General features: G+C 38.9%; 1 protein-coding gene across 1 annotated transcript in view; it reads left to right on the top strand.

Annotated features, from left to right (window-relative positions):
* Positions 1-20997, top strand: part of LOC136874889 (disks large-associated protein 5) — a 166974-nt gene that overhangs the window by 62845 nt on the left and 83132 nt on the right. Inside the window, exons 3-4 of the mRNA XM_067148594.2 lie at positions 7357-7454; positions 7558-7738. Coding sequence (XP_067004695.2) covers positions 7357-7454; positions 7558-7738 — 279 coding nt within the window. The remainder of the gene's footprint in view (positions 1-7356; positions 7455-7557; positions 7739-20997) is intronic.

Raw genomic sequence — 20997 nt, 5'->3', positions numbered from 1 at the left:
CTGTGTCGGTGCGACGTAAAGCCCCTAGCAAAAAAAAAAAAAATTAAATTAAACTTGTATAATATGTGTGGAAATGTATCTCTGATATCCCTTGGTTTTCTTCCGATAAGTTTGTTGTTTTACTTCCAGAATAACTTCTTTCTTCTTGAAATCAATTCTGCTATTCTATTTGCCTGTCTTCTCAAAATCAGTGCTTTTTTTTTGTTCTGTGTTGATGCTAACAATTTCGGAAGATACATTTTTCTCTTGTCACAGCAACTATGATTCGAGTTGCGCTTGTACCACATGACTTGAATTCTTCCGATGATTAAAATACGTATTTTTTAAAAAACTTTATTCGCGGTAAATCATAACATCTTAACTCCGTGTATTGGCAATCAGGACAATGGAACGGCACACTTTATGAAACTTGGTTTGCCGAGCTGAGTGGCTCAGACGGTTGAGGCGCTGGCCTTCTGACCCCAACTTGGCAGGTTTGAACCTGGCTGAGTCCGGTGGTATTTGAAGGTGCTCAAATACATCAGCCTTGTGTCGGTAGATTTACGGGCACGTAAAAGAACTCCTGCGGGACTAAATTCTGGCACCTCTGCGTCTCCGAAAACCATAAGAATAGTTAGTAGACGCAAAGCAAATAACATTAATTAATTGAAACTTGGTGCGACAATTACTGTTGCAGAATGAAGAACTGGACAGACAATTCTGACAATTGTGCTGTAACAACCTCGTTCAAGAAAGGTGATAGAATCGTTCTTGTTTATTGCGGTGGATGGTTTGGTTTTGTTAGTGATGCTCACACATACTAAAATGGCAGATGCTCCCGCATATTAACCATGGCAGCATAAAATCAGAAATTTTTGGCAACTGGTTTGAAGAGATGATACTACAACGTTTAGGACCATCTGTGATAGTTATGGACAATGCCTTCTGCCACAGTCGTGTATTTAACCCTAAACCTAATCAATCCTGGAAGAAAGATCGAATCCTTCAATATATGATTGATAAAAATATTCCTGTCCTGCATCCTGTTCCTATAATTAAAGTACTTCTTGTGACACCTGACAAGTGGAGAAATTACATCAGCCACATGGAGGAAACAGAAAATAGTTACAAGAACATTGACATTTGACATTGAGAGGATTTACATACAGCCAAGAGATTCTTCTGAGGTGGAAGACAAGAATTAAGGTAAAATTTCAATAAGAAATTTAATAGATTAATGGTTAATAGTCGAAAAAATATGTACATAATTTCCATCTGGGAACTCTCTGTATTTCTTTGATTGCCAACTTAATAATTAATCTAACCTAAAATGATATGGTAAAATTTTACTAACATACCGGCCCACCAAAAGGCACAGTGTTTAAAACAAGAAAATGAAAAAAAACCAAACAGATAAGTGAAGCAGGTTCGGTGATCAGTGAAATGCTAACAAATGTGAATGTTCAGTACAGTCATAGACATTAAGTAACTATAGGTAACACACACAACTTCCTGATGGGGCACGTTATTATTCCAGAACTGGTTCTGACTGCAGCAGCTCTGACGAGGGAGTCATTATCGGCATGAATTGCTTCTATTAGCCCTCGTTTCCATGAAAGAGACGGTAGACTGCCATCCTTTACCAGCGCCATGTCACCTGGGCGAAGGTTGGAATGTCTTTGTGACCACTTGGGAAGTTGTTGCAGTGGACAAATATAGTTCTTATATAGAAGTTTTGAGCCATTTTTTGTATGTGTTTCCATCTGTTTTGGCTACTAAGTGGGCATGAGTTGGGTTCATAGAGAGGAAGGGCAGTGAGGGGCTTTCAAAGTTGAGCTCTGTTCTGATGAATAGAGATTTATGCATCTTTTGATTTACTAATTGTGAATATTCCCCACTTAGTATCCATTCTAAATGAATATCTTGAAGTGTAGGGTATCCTGGTCGCATTTTCTTTCCTTTTTCATAAGATGTAAGAAGAACAGAGCGCCAATTAACTGTTGAGTACCTTTAGGAAGGTGAAAATCTGGATCAGCTAGGACGACGTCTTATGCGATATTCCATTCCTTGTAGTTGATGTATGAAGTGGGAATATTACCTGTTATATTGGGCAGTACAACGCATTCCATGTTGAAGTGGTGGTGCGTCACATTTGAATGGACGGCAGAGTCAGCTTCAGTTGTGAGTTTTCCAAGTGCTTGTAAGGATATTGTAGTTGTCTTCCTTATTTTCAGTTTCAGTTGTTTCACTGTCTGTTTGGAGATAAATTAATTTTGTGAATCAGAATCTAACACAGTGCATAGCAGGTGAAATCTTCCATTTGACTCCTTAACTTTTACCTGGTCTGAACTCAGGAGTACTTGAGTTTGCGGAGCGTTTCACAAGGAATGATGTGATAGCTGACATGGGTCATCATTTTGTGGAGCGTCAGCGGAAGTGATATTTGATCTTCTTGGGTGGGTCGAAGAATGACCATTTTCTTCCTGATGCAGCAGTGTGTGGTGAAATTTACTGCATTGTCTGCAAGATGTTTCAGATTTACAGCTCTTCCATGCATACGTTGAGCTAAGACAGTGCAAAATTTGTTACCCTTGACGAATTTGAATTTTTCTTCAGCACTCAGCTCAAGAAAATTTGGGCAGTTGTATAATCTGTGTTGCTCTGAGCAAATAGAGCACTGATCAGATGTGGCAGTGTATGAACATTGTGATTCAACACTTGGTCTTCGTTTGCGGTTGTGGTCATTTGAGGAATTGCTGTGAGTATGGCTAGTTTGGCGTTTTTCTAGACAACTCCTTGAATCGCACGGAGTGAAGATGGACTGGACTCTACTAGGGTTGGGCAGACCGGAACATTCAGTTGTTCTGCAACATTAGGAGCTTGAGGCGGAGTGTTTCGGTACAGAGTGTTGGGACACGGAACACGGGACTCTAACTGCGTCGTAGAGAGAACTTCCGAGAGGCAACACGACATGCTCCGCGTCAGGTGGAATGTGCCTATACCGAACGTGCTGTGTGAAGGCCGCACTAGATAGATTAGTTGGCCTTGGCTGTGTCTGACTGTTGCTACCGGCTGTGTGCTGGAGTGTAAACATTTTTTCATCCAGTTATATCTTTAATTCCAAAGCGATGACCTATATTTTTCTTGGGCTTAAAAGTTTCCTTAAAGTCCAAATTAATTTTTAACGTCAATCCCTGAGAAAGTGTTGAGGGAAATTTTCGAGATATTAAAGAAAGTAAATGGAAGTTGAGAGGGAAGGAATTCGAAGTGCAAAGAGCATAACAGCATGAAAGTAATTAAACCGTACGAAAGACGGTAAACTTTGCATAATGTCGCATCGGAGTCCTGTTCAGGACTTTTTTACTAGAAGAAAACCGGACAGAGTGAAATGCAATTCATGTTCTATTTTGTCTGCAAAGGGACCTTCAACCAGCACGATGACAAGACATTACAAACTTAAACATCCCACAGTTTTTATTTTCGTGTTCCGCTTGTATATTGTGTACGTGAATAGAGCACTGACGAATGTTTCTTCAACTGTGGGAGTATACTTTTAGTTGGTGAAAACATTGTGACATTTGTAAACACCTGTACTGCCAGTGTAATTGTGACAGGTGTATTTCAGAATGAATGAAAACATTCTTATTCTAAAAAGAAAATTTAGACATGATTTTTTGGGTTAATATTTCATTCAGAGTTCCGACTGCTTTCTCACGTTGCGTGAAGTTTTATCCTGGCCCTAATTACTCAGAATACAGGCCAATACATTCAACTGATAAAAATATTCTTGAATTAGTTACTTTTAAACACCTGCACTGCCATTGTAACTGTGTTATGTGTATTTCATATTGACCGGAAAAATCTTAACCTAAAAGCAGCCTTTAAACATGATTATTGGGCGCGGATTTCAGTGTTCCGACGGTTCATTCACGTTCCGTGCAGCTTTATGCTGGACATGGCCTTAACTACACACAGGCACACACTACACAGCACGTTCCGTACAGGCACATTCCCGCTGGCGCGGAGCATGTGCTGTTGCCTCTCGAAGTTCTCTCTACACTGCGCAGTTACAGTCCCGTGTGCCCACTGTACAGTTCAGCTAGTAGGCGAAGGGCGGTGCATAGTGGCGCTTCTGGCGGGACAGAGAGTCAGTGTCTCCGTCTCGCTTGAGAATGTTTCGGAACAATTGACACTTGGTGTTTTGGAACAGCAGAACATAACTGTGCACCGGCACAGTGTGCCGAAACTGGGAAATAGTGCCCAACCCTAGACTGTACTCGGGAGTTCTTGAGTTTGCGGAGCGTTTCATAAGGAATGATATGATACCTGACATGGGTCATCATTTTGTGGAGCATCAGCAGAAGTTTGTTTGATCTCGGGTGAGTCGGAGATCGACCATTTTCTTCCTGATGCAGCAGTGTGTGGTGAAATTTACTGCAATGTCTGCAAGATGTTTTAGATTTACAGCTCTTCCATGTATACGTTGAGCCAAGACAGTGCAAAATTTGTTACCCGTGACGAATTTGAATTTTTCTTCAGCACTCGGCTCAAGAAAATCTGGGCAGTTGTATAATATGTGTTGCTCTGAGCAAATAGAGTGCCGATCAGATGTGGCAATGTATGAGCATTGTGATTCAACCCTTGGCCTTTTTTTGCGGTTGTGGTCAATTGAGGAATTGCTGTGAGTATGGCTAGTTTGGCAGAGTTGCAATGCCTGACAGCATTTTTCTAGACAACTAATAAGCTCCTTCAATCCCACGGAGTGAAGATGAGAATGAGTTGTTTCAAATTCTAACCTAATCTTCTTGTCCAACTGTGAAAGTAATAGCACGTTCAAAAGAAGGTCTAAGATACTCTGTTGGGTATGAAGAGCATTAAGAACATCTACGCTGCCTTGAAACTTGATTATGAGGTGCCATATTTAATTTTCTGTTGAACCCAGCTTACTTGGTGGTTCTACGAACTGCCTGACATACTCGGCTAATATCAATTTGGGGCAGTGGTATCTACTGACCAAAGCACTATATGCGACAGGAAAGTTGGAATCTGAGATGTTGATATTCTTTATGCAATCCTTAGCTTCATTCTTCAAGCAAGAAACCAAATAATATAATATTTGTTTGAAAGGTTATTATTTAATACTAGACTCTCAAATATGTCCTTAAAGTGTAGCCAAGTTGTCAATGTTCCGCTAGAGGTAGGGAGATTGATTTTTGGTTATATAACATTTTTCTAGGTACCATTTAAAGACTAAGACCCTACTTCATTACTTGTCTGTGTATTTTGCGGGTTTGAGGCCTCTCTTAGTTTGGCTTCGAGAAGATCGATAATATCCTCTAATTCTGTTCTACAAGAAAGATGAGATTCACCATTGTCCTCGTTGTTTAATTCTAATTCACACTGGATTTCTTTGAATTCTTCATGGATGGCAAGTAATCTGCTAAGCTTGATTTGGATGAGACTAACGTCAGCAGTGCCTGGATCGGAGTCTACAAAGTGCTGAATGCGAGTAATACCAGACTTAAGAGTAGCTCTTTTCTGTGTTAAAATAATTTTGTTTTCGTGACCCTTAGTTAAGAATTGAATTCAATGTACAGTACAAACATTATAATGAGTAATGTACATAAATGAGAGATGCAATATTAGTTTTATCTCAAGGCCTTCTTGATATTTGCAAGAGACGTGTCATTGAAGATAAATGTAAATTTGCGAGAACAATTTGAGGAGGAGGAGGTAACATTTAAATTTTTTGCTTTTGATTAGGCGAGAAAGGCCTATTGTTTATGTTTTTATTATACATTGTGTTTGACCAACCGGAAACTTTTACATTGTGTACTTCATTGTTTGAAATATGTTTTATGTATTTTTGTTTTATTCTTGATTAACTGTTTCAAAACCTTGAATTGAAATGAACAGAAAATAATGCAACAGATTTATAGAATACATTAGGTTTACTGTATTCATCTCGCTAGTGTGCAGTTTTATTCTCCTTCAGCTGTTAAATGAGGAGTGCGAGCATCTCTCTGAAAATTTATTGAAACATTCTACCATGTGTAAGCTGACACTGTTGTTTGAATTTTGAAAACGTGAAACTTCACATTTTCTTGCTTTTCTCTAATTCTCACCAGCTGTTTGTTCTGTTGCTTGTATATCTTTCAGAATCTCACTTCATCCAATGAATTTTGTCCAACCTTTATGCTACTAATTTTCATAATGTGGGGTTCCTGTAGTCATGTCCTAGTTGGTGAACCATGATGTCCATGAGTAGAGCCCTGCACGGATGTGGATATCAGCAGATATACGCCAGGTTAGTGTCTTGACGGATACAAACTGTATGGCAGTGCGGATAATGTTTCTGATCATTTCTAAATAATGACGTTTATTATTTTTCTTTCGGGTATACTCTTATTTTTGCTTTTAATTAGGCGAGAAAGGTGATATATGAAGAGTCTTGAGACCATAAAGATGTAAATCTGACTTGAGCCTACCTGACTCCTGCCCGCAATAAATGGATGGAAGGAAGGAACAAAGGTCAGTACATCGGTAGTTGTCGCAAGAGAAAATCTGTCATAAACCTGTGACTAGTGGTTTCGGTGCTAGGAGTCAGGCCTATTGTATTATGTTAACAGATCTACCGGTTTTAATACCTGGGTGTAATATACTGTAGTTAAATGTTTACAATATCTGCGGATAACAATTTGTGGATGCGGATAACCATTTGCGGATGCGGATAACCATTTGCGCGTGCAGATATTATTTTGTATATCCGTGCAGGGCTCTATCCATGGGCAATGGCTTAGTGGCCTAGTAAGTGGTCCTGTAAGTTGGAGTGACAATTACTTTTGGAAAGAGACTGGACATCCTGGAGAAGGGAGTAAGTTGGCTACGCAAATTGGGTCACATAGCAGTCAACTTGCATTTGGGGGATTATGGGTTCGAGCCTCACTGTCGGCATCCTTGAAAATGGTTCTTCATTTTCACACCAGTTGAATGGTGGGGGTGTATCTTATTTAAGGCCATGGTCCCTTACTTCCCAGTCCTAGCCCTGTTCTGTCTGTTGTCATATGACCTGTCTTGTGTTGGTGCAACGTAAAACAAGTATGGGGAAAAAACAGTCATCTTTGAGTAAGCTAGAAGCAAAGAAATGTTGACCTTCAAAAATGATTCTGGTGCCTATTAAAATATCTCATGTCATGTGAAGTTTGTCTATATACATTTATTTTTGTTTGTATGTTTGTTATGGACATCAGTAAAAAATTACTTTTTGTGGTAACTTTATTTCTAGTTTCACATGTTTGGGGTATATTACTCACTTACTTTTGTCTTTTTTTTTTTTTTTTTTATTCATTCAGAACTAAATTGATCTTATTTTGGTAGGATATGGAAAAGTCGCAGACTCCGTCTCTTGCTTGCTTAAGAAGTCTACGATCCAGATGTAAGAAAATTGGAAGTGAGAAAGGGGATGTAAATGGAAGGTAAATGGCTGAATGTTTTCAATACAGTGCGCTTATAAATTAGGTCATAATTTATTTTTGGGTGATATAATAATATGACATTTTTTGGTACTTTTTCGTACAGCTCAGAGCCCTTGGTAATAGAGTCTGAACCATCAGAGGTTTTACATGATGTCCAGCCTGCTGCAGCAGAGGTCATCTTACCTGTAGAAATAGAATCTGCAGAGAGATGTCCCCATAATGTTGCTGTGCCAGAACAGGAAACAATGGAAAGTGGAAACTGTGATGGACATTATTTCTTAAAGGTACTAATTATCTTTTGTATGAATCTCATCTAATTTTATTCGACATAAGCGATAAAATTCTGTTGGGTTATGACCCTGCACAGAGAAACTTATCATGAAGTAAAATGTACATGTCTGTTAGCTCATCAGCCCAAAGGCTGGTTGGATCGTTGAATAGCACCACCAAAGGTTGTGTGATTGTAGGGAAACAAACCTGATGATACTGAAATCATACTGGACAGGATGAGTGAGGTAGTTTGCCATTGCTTTCCTCACTGGGCCAGAGTGCTATTGTAGCATAACTGACTCCTTGAGTAGCACTATTCATAACACTCAGATCCCCTAGTTGTGCACTGAATGTCATAACTCACTACTAACCATACCTAAGTTGTTTATGTATTTTGAATTTTATCAAATTGTATATTTTGTATAAACTACAACCCTAACTTGATGTACCCTTTTCGTGGTATCAGTACATCAATAGATCATGATAGTCCCGCAACATGACATTAAAATGGAACACCTTGGATGAGGCCTTCGATCAGGCGCGGCGCCGAAGACCCCTTCTCCCCTACTAGCGTTACAAGGTACTAGCTGAGTCGGTAGAGACATACGGGTCGCAGTCTGTCCTAACTGGGCAGTAATATAATTTACAGTAGGGGAATCTTAATAATGAGAGGAATACTATTTATCTGTGAAATAAGCAGAATTAATTATGTTTTTTATTTTTTTATTTTAATGCCTGAGAAAACATGTAGATAATTTATACATGGATATGCCACCATATTAAACCTATAAATTAGACACTGTAAATTTTCTTGAGTGTGTGACTGTCCTCTCTAGTCCTTTCTCTAGAATTGCAATTCACTCTGAAGATATTCAAAACACTTTATGCACTAGTACCCGTTGTACACAGAAATAATTGGATGATGGCGTATCTCGTATTACTCATCTTATTTACATTATTAAATTATATATTCAATTAACAAGTTGTCGTCGTCCTATCGGTGAGAATTAACATTAGCTGTCGAATGAACCAGGTGAGACGTATTTGATATATGAGCTTGTTTAAAATATCTGAAAGTCTTCTCACTTATTAGAAATAAAAACACCTATCTCGCTATCTCATAAAACAGGCAAATTATACACATCGTATGTTCCAATGGGATGTCACTTAAATATCGATGAATTGGACATTTGTACAACGATGGTCCCTAAACAAATCATATTTAGTGAACCAGAAAACAACACAGTATTCAAATACATATCACTCCTGTGAATAGAAGACAATAAATACACTCGGCATTCACAAGATAACTCATGGATAGGGGCATCCGCCCGTAGCTGGTGGCAGCAGCATAACTGCCTCTGGTGCTGCTGAGACATAAACTCATGTCCTGTGACAATTTGTGAAGTGTGACTTCCACTCTGAAATCCCTAGTCGTTTTAATTAACATAAAGAAATGGGGTAGTTCTCTCATTTATTGGAATTGTAGGTCTACCCAACGGTGTTTATTTCTGACTGGTTGCATGTAATATCGATGCCGAAGAAGGAGAACGAGCCATTTAACATTTAGTTCCTCCCACAGCGGCGATAGTATTCCACACCCCTCCTTACCTGGCCGGACTTTAAATCTCACCGGCCAGCTGTTTACACTGTCCTTGCCCTGCACTTTCACTTTCAACACAAGGGAACTCTGTCAGTCCCGTTATCTAGCCACCTTGGCGCTTCGCTTTAAATCTCATTATTCCTTGGATGCCATACGCATCAAACAAACACATCGGCTCGCATCTAGCCTAATTTATACCATTAGCACGGGATATACCACATCACGCATATCATTTACTCATGTGGGGGGGCAGGCTTATATTTCAACAACACTGCATTCGATCTATTCCTCATCAGCTAGAGTAGTTCAATCCCACTTCTCGGCATAACCAATACACGAGCATTATAGAAGAAAGAAAAGCTGTATCATTCGGGACAAAATATGCTAACACTCGCGTTCTAAATAAATTCACACATTATCACACTTCACTTGTCACATTGGGGTTTCTTCTTCACCATACTTATACAAGGGGATGACCTAACACATTACGTGGAGCACCTACTGTAGGAAACCCTGAAATTTCTGGATGACTCATATTACTCGTATTTTTTATCGATGATATTTAATATTTAAAGATCCCTTTAATTCCCATAGTGCTCCACGGTAAATCAAATCTAGGGTCTTAAATTATCATGCATGAATTCCCATATTAAACAAAGAAATACGGTCGCCGACCGTGAAGAAACATAAGTACTAGCCCTATCAATAACTACTACCATCCCTTTGAGAACAACGAAATCCTACCCTACATTTCTAAAGAATTTGCATGCTTTAAATATTTACATTTTTACAGGAAATGGACTTTCAAATATTTTTACAATACTCATCTGCCTGGATCACCCCACAGCTCACCCAGGAAGGCACATCTAGTTGTTTAGTTGCACATTATGACTGTATCAGCAACCTGGAGTCCTGTGTTCGGCTTCTGCTGGGTCGATGGCATGATGTCTTGACTTCTTGTACACTGTAGGAAGTTCTACGGCGTCTTGATCAAGTACGGGATGCCCGTCGAATCTCTTCTTCCTCGGAGACTGATGTCACTGGCACACAACACAATGAGGGAATCTGACTTAATTATAATTGTGATAATTAGCAACACATTATAATTTCTACTATCAGAGAGACTCATAGGCTCTAGCCCTCCAATCAAGCATTGGTAAAGTCTTGTAACCCGTTGCTTTCCCTATTGGCTGTCTATTCCACTGTCGGCAGTTTAGGCCCTAACTATCACGTTCGCACTTTCTCTATTATTAGAAGTCCAAAGCTACCCTTACAAACTTGGTTTGACTTTGCCTAATTCAGCACTAGTTTGTGGGAGTACAGATTAGCTACCGCGTCTGGGATTTTTAACCGATATCGCCCTGAGTTTACACGTCGCCACTGAGCCGCACTTTCTCCTACAACTGATTATTCATCATTACACGGTAATTTGAGTCCCCATGTTGTTTCATCGGCAATTAATACGCTCGTGAACTTACTTACACGATTGCACAACCTACCAGCGTTTGACTTTACATTCTCTTTACTCACATATTTGTGCACTCAAGCATTCCGCCTACCATATGACCGTCATAGTTAGGATTAAATGCCGTACTCTGTTAATATCAATAAACTTTCACTTCACTGTTACATAATCATACCACTGATAGAACTTCAGTTATATAAACACTATTCAAACGATTTACTGACTGGTCACACTTTGTAGCACTGAAATACTGAAGTCACTCACATTAGGTACCACCTCACCATACAACTGGCAGAATAGAACAAGATGCTTGCCTCAGTTCGCACCCCCTTTTTATAATGAAAACATGTCAGACTCGGGAGAGAGGGTAAGACTCCTCCTACCTGCAGAAATCGCTCCGGTAGCACGTAGTTTCCAGGATCAATCAACGCATCAAATTAAAGCTCGATTACCAGAGTTTCCACTGATCGATTATCATCTTGATCGCTTCACGCATTTTGCTTTAATCTTGAAAGCGTCCTTTGATATCCCAGTGAGGGAGGGGCTTGTGATTTGGCGGTTCTGTGGCTTCGCTCTCCCCGACAGCTTTCTCCAGATGGTGAACACCTGTAGGATGTCCGTAAACTGCGTAGATTATCTCATTAGAATCATGTAGAGGACTTCTTGGTGTCAAAATTTACTATAAAATTCGCCGCTCTTAATGAACCTTGAGTCAAGAAAATCTGCCTTGTATGCGAGTTATGTTAATTTCTCTCCTGAAAACAATTGAAGACGGGTCACTGGTAGTGGTGTTTCCGCGGGAAAAGGAGCAATAGTGATTTTTTTTTTTTTTTTTTTGCTAGGGGCTTTACGTCGCACCGACCCAGATAGGTCTTACGGCGACGATGGGATAGGAAAGGCCTAGGAGTTGGAAGGAAGCGGCCGTGGCCTTAATTAAGGTACAGCCCCAGCATTTGCTTGGTGTGAAAATGGGAAACCACGGAAAACCATCTTCAGGGCTGCCGATAGTGGGATTCGAACCTACTATCTCCCGGATGCAAGCTCACAGCCGCGCGCCTCTACGCGCACGGCAAAGTGATATTTGCCAAGGTTGGGCACAGTGTCTCTGACCTACTTTACTGCTGGAGTCTTTCTTTCTCTGTCGCGCCTGAGTGAGAGCGCTTCTGCCCGGAGGCGAAAATATGTCTCGGTACAGTAATTTTCTGGGTGGCGGGAAAAGGCACATAAGTCAAAAAGTGCAACTTTTCAGGAGAGACATTTTTCTAATTATTACAAGGAATGTGCAAGGGAAAGGTACACAGATAACATATTAATCATCTTCAGGTACAGTAAATTTATTTAAACACACGATCTAAAAGGAATGCTAATTTTACAAATAAATGAGTGACTTAAGTGATTTTGTGCAGGAATTATCACTGACTTAAGTTATTATTTTCTCATTATATTTCAAGTTTAACGCTCTGTTATAATGTTAAAAAGCGTACACAAACATCACTCTGAAGTGACACATATTATTATTTGCTGCTAGTATGCCAAAGTCAATCTAATCACAAAATTCTACCAAGTCAGGGTCTGTATCTTGCTGCTTGCTAGAAGTGGCTAGATTGTGGTAAAACTGATGAAACACGGTGGGTATCAGAGGGAGCAGAGAAATGAGATCTTTCTTCTTATCTGCATTAATTGGGACAGGTTTGTCTGTGATTTGCTTCAAGGAAATCTCGCTCATACTGGTTTTACGCCTTTTCAGAGATAGTGCTTCAAACTGGTCTTCCTCTTCAAGTATCGTCTTGAATTTCACTTCTCCAAAATTAGATTCGTAACGGAACCACTTAACCTTTTGCCATTTGAATGCATTTCCTTTTTCATCTTTGTTTCGCAAAACAAGTGGGCCCTTCAAAAGCGCGGAAAACTTCAGAAAATCCTCTTGTTTCATCTCTACAACAGTGAATCTTGTACTGCTTGACCGAACCAGCTGGTACCAGTCATGTGGATGGTACACTTGTTGCTCTGTTTTCTTCTTCTTTTTCTCAATTATAGAATGGTCTGAATCTACCTCCATGTGGCTGTGTCCAGGAACCATGAATTTGTGGTCAATAGTGAGAATGCTTGGTACTTCTTGAAGTACTTTTGTAAACATAGCTGTTACGTGTGAATTTTTATTCTGACCTCCACAAGTATCAGAATAAAATATGACATGTGATACATGTGAAGGCAGTCCTTTAACATGCTTATATAAACAAGAGGCAACTTGATTGGCACCTCGACCTGCAACAGCTTCGTGCCACATATAATGTGTACTTTCTCCAGTAACATTATCGTGAACTGTAAGGTTAAAAGTCCATAACAGTCGTTTATAAAATGCTATCGATGAACTCACAGCGGGTGTTGGAAGACACTGTTGTAGATCAAACGAAAAACACTTCATATTGTTGTTTTCTACTGCTTTTAACTTATCCTTTTTCTTTTCATCATATGCTTTTTGTTGTTCGAGGTGGTGCTGATCCCGTTCTTGCTTCGTTGCAAGTGTTTTCTCTGGATCATCAGACACTTGTATCACCATTTGCAACGTATCGCACCTGTGACATGTATCTATATGGGGTTTCTTGAACTTCAGTTTCATTTTGTGGAACTCGTTGGCATAGTGCTTCTTAGAAACTGGGTTCTGTGTAATGTCTTGATAGAGTTTGTACATTTTTTCTATGGTGAGATGAGATGGCAGATAGAGATTATCATTTTCCTGTCGTTTGTAGTGGCTTTCATATGCAGGAAATGACCTCAAATGCTTCCTGACTTCTTCGAGTTTCTCTTCAGACCACTTATTTGGTGGTGTCTGTTTTCCTCGGGAGTCTAAAGAAGGAATTCCACACCTGGAGGAACGTTTTTTTAAGCCAACTGTCTTAATGAAGTTATCACTTTCATCAAGAGTATTCAGAAAACACTGCCTACACACAGAAATTTTTTTACCATTGAGTTCAGTACAGTATCTGTATGTGACTGTCCTGTACTTTTGCTTATCAGGCGAGTTTGTTCGAGGTCTAGAAGTGGCTTTATCGATTACTGTCATCAGGGAAGAAACATAAGCGCACCGTCTGTCATAAGTTCCCAACTGCCAGTATTCTTCAAAGATTTTCAGACGACTTTCTTCATCTATTTTTGTTTTGCATTTACTTCTGCAGTCAGGAAGTTCCTTCATACATCTTTCCTTGATTATTTTTCCCTTGTCCGTTGTGTACCTTCTTCCAAGGTTTCTGTTTTCCTGTGTAATTTTTCTTTTGGAACGACTCTTTTTTGGGCTATTCCTGAAATTTAAAGTCGTATTGTGGGGTGAATCTTCATCAGGAGTATCGTTCCCTAACGTGCGTTTTTCACAGCACAAAATTTTGTTGGGTAGTAGTTCCTTGTTTGGTGACACTTGTCCACGTTTCATAAAAGCAGATGTTCCCAATGAACTGGACTGACGTGGACTGCACAGGGTATGTTGATCAGACGACTGAATTTGATTTCTATCATCTGAAACAGAATGAAGTTACATCACCAAATGCATTTATGTATCCGTCACCTGAAGCATTAGTAGTACATAAAATTAGTGGTAGTAGTTCACCCACTCTAAAAACATACAGAACTAACTCGTGAGTTTACAAGCAACACACATTTAGATGACATTTTCCCACTATCCTACGTGATATTACCCACTATATTCACTGGTATTCTTTTGTAAGTCGTACGAGGTCATTTTATGTTACGGAATTTTCAAATCATCATTTTCTTTCTAAGCCTCTAGAGATAAGTTACATTAATTCAGGTAATGCAATTAATACAATTCCAGCTACACAGCTCTGTGCTAGATACCCTAATTAACGCATTGCACAATTTTAAAGAGCAATATTCTTATTTTGACAGCAGACATTGGGAATGAAAATTCACATACTTCCATTTCATAGAAATAAGATTTTTAAAAATGTGTTTTGCTGTAAAACCACAATACATTTCACGTAAATTTGAAATGTAAATTGCAATCAACATCCTCAGGTGATCTCCACCATGAACAGAAGTATTGAGCGTCCTTAACGTCTACTTACCATTGAAAGATATATTGTAACATTGATGTTGGTCAGCATTCTCTTCAGTTTCGATATTATCATCAGATGTGATATTTTCCGGCTCCAAAACACCATCTACAAAAGTAAATAATAATACTGGTAACTTGTTCACATTCATATTAAGATGCAAATTGCGGGTCTATTATCAAGTATAGTTTCAATTACTTAACATCTCATTTGGTAGATTACCTGGACGTACACAGTAGATTCCTGTAAAACTGGAATTTTCCTGCTGGAGGGTAACAGTTTTAGGACAGGTATGTATAACATCCTCACTTCCTAACACGTGTTTGAGGTGCTTATGTTCTGCGTCAGATTGTGACTTTCTAGGCTCCAGAACACCTGTATAGAATGCAGTTCATTAAAACACATTGCCTAGTAATGTATATAAATTACTACATATTGCAAGTTAATAATGACCAGTATTTCAGCTGCACATTGCAATGTTCAACGGCCACCTCCAACTGTGTAACACAGTACTGTACATGGTATAAAACTATATTGCTATGTAAATCCAGCAGTAACTACACTGACAAAATTAGTTTTCAAGACATTTTGATTGCATATGTACTCCATAGTTTAAGGTTAGGTTATTACATTAGAACAAATACTATTAAACTACCTCTAGGGGAAGTAAAAACCTGTACCTACCTCCTAAAATATCATTCTGATCATCTTCTTTCAGCTTATCTAAAGCTAGTTCCACCAGTTTATAGCCCCTTGAACACATTTTGCATGCTGCTTCTCACAAACACAAAAACACTGTAAGGAAATAAAATTGGCGGGAAGGTTATTGAGTATTGCCAACTGATGGGCAAGGAATGTTTTTATAATTATACATTTAAACACTGTGTAAACAACGGGTATAAAATTATACTCTTAAGAATATTTCAGTAATTTTTGCCTAAATAATAACATTGCAAAGAATAATATGGCTCTTAAGCAAATAGTGAAAAACCACTTAAGTCACACAGAACTGTAGCAAGAGGGAAGCAAAAAGTACTTAAGTTGACTTAAGTGATTTTTCAAGTATCAAGATAGACTCAACAAATTGAGCACAATAACATAAGTTGACTTAGGTGGTTTTTCCTTGGCCATATCTCCACTGTTCTGAAACAGGTGATTGTGTTTTTCAGCTATATATTTTTTTAGGAGCCAGAGTGACATATGGGCTTTTACCACAACGTGGCTTCGATGCTATATATGACATAGGTGAAATAAACGAAAAATGAGATTTTTTGACTTATGTGCCTTTTCCCGCCACCCAGAGAATTACTCGCAAAGAGAGTTTGGTGCGTGGGGCTGGCAGCTCGCCACTCGCACCCTGTGGAGGGTGAACGTGCGCTAACGTGGGCGCTAATTAACGTATGAGAGCGCGGAAAACGGCGTATTTGAGCGGTAGAATGCCATAATATAGTCCTGATGATGTGATGAACGGTCACAATACCTTATGGTAAAATAGGATTCACTGCACTTTGGAGATTGAATAATAATAATAATAATAATAATAATAATAATAATAATAATAATAACCATACCTAAGCAGCTTCCATATTGTCACAGCCATAAATGGGAATAAGACTATGGTAGAAAGGATATTTTACTCTGGCCTGTGCAGACACAGATGTAAAAATACTACATCCATCAATAAATACTAATGAGCCATAGCAGATCAAAAGTATTTTCCATTATAGGCCCTACATCATAGGTGGGCTATGAGGGTGAACCACTCCTTTAGCTAATGGCATGGATGTGGGAAGAGCCGAGAGCAGCTGACTTCTAGTAGTTTCTGCTGTAAAGACTAGATAGCGATGTGCAGAGTCAAAGTGCAAGCAAAGCCAAAGTACCGTATTTTCTTGCATAATTAATGCCCTTGCATAATTTAAGCATCCTGATATTTTTGGGTCCAAAGTGGAAGAAAATGTTCACGTATTTGACACACCCACTTCTTCGAACATCCATCACGCAGCTCTGGATACTTTTGAAATAAAGATCTCAACTACTCAGTTAGCGGGCTTCCTATTGCAAAACCGGGCATTCCAAATAAATGCTGGGCAATGTGCTGTTATCATCCGGTAGGAAATACCACTGCACTAGTTCAGTGAGAGAATCGGCGCAGACGTGACTAGTGACACTATTCCAGTCTGGTACAAACATATTTTGAGTGTTTCGGGTACAGGACATGCGTTTTCTCTGATCTCAAAATTGTTTGTTGGTACATAGTGAGAAAGTATTCGAGTAATACTTAATCATATAAACTCACTGTGATCAGTTACGCCGAAACATACGGGAATAGGGCAGCGAGCCGCAAGTATTCAGCGTATGAATGCAACGTACTGGGACCTTTCCAATCATTTCCCATAGCTCATTGGACCATGTGACAACACAAATTTACCCCTATCAGGTCTTAACACATGGGACCACGCGCTACAGAAAATAAGTCAAGGGACCTTTTCTGCCTAGTGACAAATGTCGCCTCATTTGGATTTTAATAACTAATCCAAACACATGAGATGACAAATGCCCATTACAGCATAGCGAGGTCAACCGCTACCCTTCCGTTCCAAGATATGAGCGCAAGCCTCTCAAGGGCATGGTGCATCCGCGGATACGAAAATCAACCAGCTTATATCTAACTTATAGGCATACACTGAACGGAAGAGGTCATCGGCAAAGATAGGCACAAATATATTTTTCAAAAAATATAATTAGCTCTCGTTAAAACATATAGTACACTCTACAACCTTGCTGGTTAAAATTTACAATAATTACACTTGATACTCGATAAAGCAACAGGAAATCATGTCCGTGCTGTCCCTCAAGTAAACCTTTCGATCAACATCTTTACAAGTGTCTCTGTGTGGACTTCAAAAGTTCGGCATTGATTTTAATAATCAAAGAAATCACACATTTATCAATTAAACAATTGAGTGTTACTGCACTTTCATCTGAATAAATCGGAGAAGGTTGAATTTTCCTTCTAAATTTTCCTATCATTGGTTTTGAGGTTCATCGACCTAATATGTTTCAGCTGTTGAATACGACAAACAATATCATAATAAAACCCTTGTGTATTTACAGTGAGAAGCTACGACCTTGCGAATGCAAAATATTCCCTGGGATTGACTCCCAATTTACATATTCAAACATTAACTTACACTGAGATTAGTCTTAGAGTGGCCGCCTAAATTAAATATGACACGATAGATGATCTATAAAAAAAAATACATCAAATAAAAAAATAAGCAAATGCTACGATATTACAGCATAATCCTACCAATGTTAAAAATGAACGTAATTCTGGAGTTTATGAACCACTCACTTGATGAACTAACTGTACACGTCATAAGGGTCAAAGCCCTTCACTTCAACAAACTATCAAGATTTTCACGAAGTCTAGCTTCAATAAAACAATGATTATCTAAACATCAGATTCGCACCCTTCTAACACCTGAAAAAGAAAAAACATATCATGCACATAATATAAAAATAATGGCTGCATTTTGTTTTATTATAATCCACCGCTTGTGTGACTGACAATTCTCATTGTGCTCCCAAGGTTTTGAAGTGGTGACTTTAGGTTACATGCCTAGTAAGATATCCTGAAAACAAAGCCCTAGCCTCCGCATCATAAAAGGTAATAATTTAAATGCTCCTACATTAATGTAGCCATACTTTGTGGTGAATGTGGTAATAAAGTAAAATACGTCTTTTACTAACAGAGAACGCAGTGTCTGAAGAACTTAATTTCTTTGTCGAGCGGCCCAAGCTCCCAGCTCAGCTGGCCTTCTCTCAAAAAGAAAACAACCCCCCCTGGGGTCGCCTGGCATAAATCACACCTCGCATCCAGCCCCTCCCAAACGGGAATTATCTACTTCAACATAAGATTGATACTGAAGCCTCCACCTTATCAATACATTTATTTACATACTATCATTCACAGTACTGGTTTCGACCCTTTAAGGGTCATCCTCAGCTGACAATTACAAATATAGTTCTTAAAACATCACAGTGGAAAATGTTGTACAGTCGTAACAATTGTCCAGTTCAACAGACCGTCTAAAACAAATGATACAATTAAAATAGTAAAATAAGTCCTCTCTTCTTGGATTGTAAAAGGGTTACGTAATATAAAAGGACATGTCATTTGCAAATGTTTTTGTTGTTTTGATCAGCGTAAAAATTAAAACTTGCAATGCTATGTACGCATTGATAGTAGTATTCTTGAAGTGTCCACTATTTTGCGTTAAAACATATGGCTCATTGGTTAAAACATTTCGAGGGTTTATTCTTGTAATAACTATGTTTGTTTCACTGTGTTCCTCTGCTGGTGGGCATCTTGAAGTGTCTTGGACACTGTTTTGAAGAATTGGGTAGCTGTCTAGTATTCATTTCGAGGCATATTCAATATATATGTACAGGACTCATAGATTATGAATTATGTACTTGTCGCACTCACAGTGTAATACAATGGATCATTATAGTCACGCAACATACTGACGCATTTATAGATATGCTCAAATCAGTTCAGGCGTTCATCAATCTTATAAATATGTCTCAAAAATTATGCCGCTATATCACTTCATATTTTCTCGACATTATAGAAATCCGGAGTTCAAACATTGTTCCTTATCACTGCAGTGTTAACCACGATTTTGCTAGCGCACAAGCTATGAATTTCTATTATCTCTAACTAATGAGATGAGAGTGTGTACCTGAGGTAAATTGATACCACGTTCAGTAAATCGGCATTTAATATCCGACCAAATCAATAAAATCCAAATATCAAACAATATCAAACACACAAAAAGAAAAATTACACAGAGCCTAGCTAGTGGTTGGAGGGTGGGTATTCGAACCTGGGGACAATGAATTCTTCACACACATCCAGATACAGCCACACCTTCAACTATCCCACATTTATATTGTTCACAGGCACTTGGCAAAGATCCTACCGTCACATTACCCTGACTCATCTTGTATAGTCATTCAGATGAAATTTACTTCATTAACCTACCAAAATTAACTACTCTCTTCCCCCATCTTCCTCTGACAGCACTCTTAAATACCCATAAAACATGCCCATGCAAGGAAATAAATGGGGCCAAAAATACGTACAATTACCCTAATTTGTTTCCTTCCCATGTAACCTCAAATGACTAAAAGTAAAAGGGACTCTATCGACCACTCTAAGTGAACTAATCTAATAATTCAATATTAAAAATCATCCTAACCCTATCCTTACATTTTTACAAATTTACAAAGGGGATACTAGCATTACAAAGTCATAGCTTGGTACTCAACAGCTGGTTTGTCTCCCATTGTCAGAGTCCACGAGGGACCCGCCTGCAGTGTTTACTCCATGGTGCTGAAGTGGGAAGTCCCGGGTTCAAGATGTCCCTCGCTGCCTCTTGAGTAATCCATGGTATTAGGGTTGAAATTGCTGGAAAGATACTACTCACACTGATTTTCACGAAGGCTTCTTCTGTACACGTCACAGTCAAATTTCCCATTTTACTCTGACAGAATGAAAGTTACGTACTTATTATTTTGATGCAGGGTTTAGCTCGTCTACCTCAGTCCGACAAGCTAGTACAAAAATCTCGTGTAGTCAATGCAATAGTTCGTTATTCTGAATCATCGAGACATTGGGTATTTATTTTGAAACCCAGTCTCATGCATCTGTTTCTCTGCACTACTACAACTACGCCGTCATTCAGCACGATAATTTTATACTGGAAATCTTGTTTATTATCTAACACGGATTTTCGTGCTACCTTTTCACACGTTTGCCTTCACACAGTTTCAAAATTAATATTACACCACACGACTCTCTCTCTCGCACGGGAGATTAATTCAAGGATAGTCCTCTCCGTCCGATATTCGTCACATCAAAGCGTCACTGTTACGCGATGCGTACATATTACGTAATAATGTAATTCATGATCTGTAATTCCTATAGCACTATCGATCAGTTAGGTTCTCTATTGACACTGTATGAGAAATTATACGTAGAGCACTCCCATTAGTTTGGACATTTTCTATACAAAGAATAGGCAAAACCGACCACCGACCGACCGTCTTTTCACATCCAAGACTGCCTCC

This window comes from Anabrus simplex, chromosome 5 (assembly GCF_040414725.1).
Source record: "Anabrus simplex isolate iqAnaSimp1 chromosome 5, ASM4041472v1, whole genome shotgun sequence".
Lineage (NCBI taxonomy): Eukaryota > Metazoa > Arthropoda > Insecta > Orthoptera > Tettigoniidae > Anabrus > Anabrus simplex.
Note: the sequence above shows the minus strand (reverse complement) of the source record. Positions and strands in the feature narration are given on the sequence as shown.